This window comes from Geotrypetes seraphini, chromosome 17, assembly GCF_902459505.1.
Source record: "Geotrypetes seraphini chromosome 17, aGeoSer1.1, whole genome shotgun sequence".
Lineage (NCBI taxonomy): Eukaryota > Metazoa > Chordata > Amphibia > Gymnophiona > Dermophiidae > Geotrypetes > Geotrypetes seraphini.
The window spans coordinates 47,949,887-47,955,886 of NC_047100.1; the positions used below are offsets into that span (position 1 = coordinate 47,949,887).

A 6,000-nucleotide genomic window follows, 5' to 3' on the forward strand; every position below is an offset into this window, starting at 1 on the left:
TCCTCCCCTTCCCCGGAGGCCTGGCATCTTTCCTTTTTTTGTCTCCATCCCTACAGTTGCAGCGATGGACCCCCACCATCCCCAGATGCACTCTCTCCTTTTCTCAACTACCCTTTCATCCAGAATCTCTCCCTCCTTCCCCACCACCCCAGAATCAACCATCTCTCCTTTTCTCTTCCCAATTACCCTCCTATCCAGTATCTCTGTCCGCCCTCCACACCATCATTGGTGGATTATCTCCAATCTATCCAGAGGTCTCCTTTTCCATTTGCCCCCTCATCACAAGGTCATCACGACACACACATCCCCTTATGCCTTGGGGACTCATATGGATGATCTTAAGACTCAGGGTATTTGGACCGCTTGGGAACGCAAATTTCACATCAATTTCGTGGAACTCAGAGGAATGTTTTATGCCCTCAAGGCTTTTCACCATCTTCTTTGCGCTCAAGTCCTCCTTCGCACAATCAAGTAGCAATGTACTACATAAACAAGCAAGGAGGCACTGGTTCTCTCCTGTTATGCCAGGAAGCCCAAAAAATCTGGACTTGGGCAACAGCTCGCAACCTTTTCTTAAAGGCTGTCTACATTCAGGGGGAGAAGAATTCCCTAGCAGACAATCTCAGCAGAATTCTTCAATCTCAAATGCACTCTCGACTCTGCAACTCTCCAGTCCATTTTTGCTCAATGGAGCACTCCACAAGTGGACTTGTTTGCGTCTCCTCACAATCACCAGTTGCCCCAGTTTTGTTCCAGACTTTACTCTCTTCTCTGGAAGCAGATTTCTTTCTCCTAGATTGGATGGGCCTGTTTCTATATGCATTTCCTCCAATCCCTCTCATGTTGAGAACTCTGTTCAAGCTCATACAAGAAGCAGCCACCATGATTCTCATTGCTCCACGGTGGCCCAGGCAACATTGGTTCTCCCTTCTACTTCAGCTCAGCTTCAGGGAGCCCATATCTCTTCCAATATTTCCTACTGTGCTTACTCAGAATCAGGAATCACTCCTACATCCCAACCTGTAATCATTACACCTGGCAGTTTGGTTTCTCTCGGGCTGAGTTCTTCTGAATTACGTCTCTCTCAGCCTGTATGTTACATTATTGATGCCTCCAGGAAACCAGCCACTCAACAATATTACCAACAAAAGTGGACTAGGTATCTTCTTCATCATCACGATCCAACTTCCTTAGCAGTGGAGTTGGTGTTGGATTATCTACTTTCTCTGTCTGACTGGTCTTAAATCTACAGCCATCAGAGTTAATCTCAGTGATATTACTGCATATCACGCACCAGTAGAGGGAATACCTTACTGCTCATCCTTTAGTCTCCAGATTCATGAAGGGGCTTTTCAATGTCAAACCACTTCTCAAACCTCCACCTTTTGTCTGGGACCTTAATGTGGTTCTTTCCAGTTTGATGAAGCCACCATTTGAACCAATGGCCACAGCTCATCTCAAATTTCTCATCTGGAAAGTGGTCTTCCTTATTGCTCTCACTTCTGCCAGGAGGGTCAGTGAGTTACAAGACTTAGTAGCAGATTCATCCTTCACAGTTTTTCATTATGACAAGGTGGTTCTACGTACACATCCAAAGTTTCTTCCAAAAGTTGTAACTGAATTTCATCTCAGTCAATTGTTCTTCCAGTGTTTTTTCCTAAGCCTCATTCTCGTCCAAGAGAATCCGCGTTACATACTTTGGACTGTAAACGGGCTTTGGCCTATTACATTGACCGGACAAAGCCCCATCGAACATATCCCCCAACTGTTCATCTCTTTTGATCCAAACAAGTTGGGGCATTCTGTTTCCAGAGGAATGATTTCCAACTGGCTGGCTGCCTTTCATCTCATTCTGTTATACTCAGACTGGACTGGCACTGGAGAGTCGTGTCACAGCCCACAAAATTAGAGCTAGGGCAGCTTCTGTTGCTTTCCTTATATCTACTTCCATTGATGAAATCTGTAAGGCTGCCACCTGGTCCTCAGTTCATGCATTCACTTCTCACTACTGTCTGGAGTCTTTCTCCAGATGGGATGGGCACTTGAGCCAATCTGTTTTACAAAATTTATTTTCTTAAGGCCACCTCTCCCACTATCCCATTTCTGTTAGCTTGGAGGTCACCCATACTTGAGAATATGCTGCCTGCTTGTCCTGGGATAAAGCACAGTTACTGTAACAGGTGTTATCCAGGATCAGCAGGCAGATATTCTCACAACCCACGCACCTCCCTGGGTTGGCTTCTTAGCTGGCTTATCTTAACTGAGGAACTGCGTGCCCTACATCGGGCGGGAAGGCACTTGACGCATGTGCGATTCGGGTTTCTTGAACTTTCTAAAGTCTTAAAGTTGCTATGCACTTTTAAAGTGGTCCGTATCTGGGCTCCGTCGGTGACGTCACCCATACGTGAGAATATCTGACTGTTGTCCCTGGATAACACCTGTTACGGTAAGTAATTGTGCTATATTGTCCTGGTGCAGTGGCAGACGCTGGAGGCGCCTTTTCGTTTTGTGCACTCCATGGCTCATCTGTATCCCATCCCAGCAGAGGCCTGCAAACAGGGTCGGGAGAGGGCAGGTCTGTGCTAACCTGAATATAAACACAGACCTCCATTTTTGGCCATTTATTTGGTCCCAAAATCTCTGTTTATATTCGAGTATATACGGTACTTCAGTTTCTGCTGCTGCAGATAATGGTTGAACATCACAATTGGTGGCACGTCTGGATGGTGATGCTGCATTTCAGTGCCTCCAAAATTTGAATTAGAGGCAATTGTTTAAATCTTTGACCTGCCCCGCTGCCTTGCCTTCATTTCCTCTAGGGTTGCCATCTGTTTAACACAAGAAGCCCTACTGTTTCTGATAAACAATCTATTGTTTTTGCAAGGCTACCATTCTTTGTAGTTGCCTCGAAGGTTACTGAAAGTAGGAAGCAGGCTAAATGAAAAATAATGATGGGATTAAAGAGGAGAGGAGAGACTTAAGGTAATTACTATCATCAATAACTATAACTAGTATAAGGAAGAGAATTAGTAGCTGTTGCTATCTCTTTCCTTTTCCTAGTAGAGGAAAATAGGCCAACCCTGAAAGAATTAAATGGACAAGATTCAGGCGGCCCCTTTAGTTAGTTAAACCAGTGGTTCCCAACCCTGTCCTGGAGGACCATCAGGTCAGTCGGGCTTTCAGGATAGCCCTAATGAATATGCATGAGAGAGATCAGCATATCATGGAGGTGCCAGGCATGCAAATCTGCTCCATGCATATTCATTAGGGCAATCCTGAAAACCCGACTGGCCTGGTGGTCCTCCAGGACAGGGTTGGGAACCACTGAGTTATACTGATATTGGGATGGGTAAAAGGCTTTTAAAGATTTTCTTAACTTTTTGTTTCTTTTCTCATTTTGTGTTGAAATGGTACCACATTAATAGTTACTTTGTACAAGAGATTACTTGATGGCCTTTGGAAGTTAGTACATGAGTTCCCCCCGCCCCCAAATATTTCCCTACTGATTATGGTGGATGTAGAGATTTGGATGTGGTTCTAAGTGTGATTCTGCCTCTTCTCCTTGGTTTAGGTTTTCCAGCTGGATTCAGGGCATTATCTGTGTCGCAATAAATACTACGGTCGAGGACTCACCATTGAGGGCTTCCGGCATGCACTTTACCAGTACCTGCACAACGGCGTGGACCTTCGCAGAGACCTCTTTCATCCTATTCTCAGCAAACTGCGCAGCTTGTTAACTGTGCTGGAACAGCAGGCGTCCTATCGCTTCTACTCCAGTTCCCTGCTTATCATCTATGATGGCATGGATCAAGCCAGGGCAGAGCCACACACTAACCACAAAGACACTTGTCCTATGGACTCCTCACAAGATACATCCAGCCCTGACCCAAGCCTCAACGTGGATGTGCGTATGATTGACTTTGCGCACAGCACATTTAAAGGCTTCCGAGATGATCCCACAGTGCATGATGGACCTGATAAGGGTTATATCTTTGGGCTGGAAAACCTTAATAACATTCTGGAAGGAATTTATGGGGAGAACCAGTAGCAGTGGGAAAAAGAGAGAAAAACTCTCCATTTGTCCTTGATCCCAGGATTCTTTCTGTTATACAGTAAAGTCCTCATGCCTGACTGTATGGCACAGGTTGGAGCACCTGCTTTCCCCTAACTACTACAGAAAGGAAAATCATCTTTTCAGATGGGTTATGTTGCTTATTGGTATACACCAAAACGAAAATGTTTATTTTAGGACTATAAAGTATTATGGTTTTCCTCCACCATATTTTGTTTACCTTTGGGGAACTGAGATTTGAGAGGCAAATTGCCGGAGCATCTTGGTCTCTGCATTGTGTTTATAGAGCAGAGGAACAAGCAGTGAGAAATAGCAAAGACAGCTTGAGTCTTACTGTTTGTGGGACGGGAAGGCTTGGGATTTCTCTGCTTGGAGCACCTTTACAGACCACCCATCTCTTTAAACAACAGAGAAAAATAGTTAGTCTAATAACTAGAAGTAGCCATATCTTTGTAAATACATATGTATGTTTTGAAAGATTTATTGACACACAGCTTTGTGCATACACTGCCAACAGGACCATGAATGTGTTCCTCCACTGATACATTAGTATCCTCTGCCCACGTTATTTATGCTTGCTGTGCATCTGGAATGCCTTGGTCACCCTAGGTATTTGGGTTTCTGTCTAGCAATTTGTGCCCAATCAGCATTAGGCTGTTTGAAATGACAGGCACTACATTAGCTTCTTAAATTGTGGCAGAGAGTTTCATCTAAGAGAATGGCATTATAGTGCTGAGAAAGAATGATTGGTTTCTGCCACAGTGACGCTGATGTAAGGCTACAGTATGCTCCTTAGCAAAGTCCTTTATGTATATATAGACATTTACCTATTAAGCGTATCAAATAGCTTATCGGTGCAGACCATTTCAATGTAAGGACAGTATATTTTGACCAGCAACACTTTACTGAATGTTATTTCTAAATGCTGCTTATTCACATTCCTTTTGTTTTGGGGAGCCTGGAAGACAGCAGAGTGGACAGAATCCAGGCCTTACAAGCTAATGTAAAAGCTTGATTTCCCTTTTCCTAATGTAATCTATATAGGCTTTGACCTGCTGTATGTCTACAAAAGGGAAGGGAGCACAAACATTTAGGGCATGATATCCCTATAAAAGAGGGACTCTTAACCTCTCATTGTCTGCATCTTGTTGCCATGCCATCTTCAATCTGTTGCTGTTAACTGCATTAGACTCTGACCTAGTCCAAGTGACAGCAGACCTCCTGGACCAAAGACCAGCACTCTGGCTCTATAAAGATATAACTAGGTGTATTACGGGTGTCGGATTGCCACTGCTATTTTTTTAAAGGGTTGGAATATCTGGGAGTCCATGTTATGACTTAAGACTATTTTTTTTTATTATTGTTATGGTGGAAATGGAGAACAGTGTTATATTGTTGCAGTCCTTAGCACTTTCCCTGACATCCAAGTGAATGTACCTACATTGGTTAAAGCCATTTGCCATGTTCCAAAGCAGCCTTGTCATGTTTGTGTATCCCTATGCCTGTATTATAGAGCTATCTAAAAAAAACAACAAAGTTTTACATCACATCATATTTACCAGTTTGACTTTAATGTATTTGTTTACTGTGTTGACATTTCCACCAAAAAGCACTCTGGGAAAATGTATTTTCTCTTAGAACTCTTCTGCAGCTACAGTTTCTGCTTCGGAAGTCAGTGTCTTCCATTTATAACATCAGTCTTTTATGCAGATGATAGATTTCACAGAGGACAATGTCATTGAAGAGAAGCAAAAACAAACAAACAACAAAACCCAACCCAAAAACAGTTGAGTTCTGGGTCTAAAATGTTGCAATATTAAGAAGAGAATTGCAGAAAAATACATAAAATAAAAGTGGCATTTCATTGAGAGAGAACTTTCCAATGATTGCTTGCAGGATGGGTCAGTGTAATGAAGTATTGCCTGAAT

At 43.3% G+C, this 6,000-nt stretch overlaps 1 protein-coding gene across 9 annotated transcripts in view; it reads left to right on the forward strand.

Moving 5' to 3' along the window:
- Nucleotides 1–5,626, forward strand: part of IP6K1 (inositol hexakisphosphate kinase 1) — a 118,755-nt gene extending 113,129 nt beyond the window's left edge. For all 9 annotated transcript variants that reach the window (XM_033926468.1, XM_033926473.1, XM_033926472.1 and 6 more), the window contains one exon: nucleotides 3,572–5,626. In XM_033926468.1, the coding sequence (XP_033782359.1) occupies nucleotides 3,572–4,048 (477 nt within the window). In that variant the 3' untranslated portion in view covers nucleotides 4,049–5,626. The remainder of the gene's footprint in view (nucleotides 1–3,571) is intronic.
- The last annotated feature ends 374 nt before the right edge of the window (nucleotides 5,627–6,000 follow it).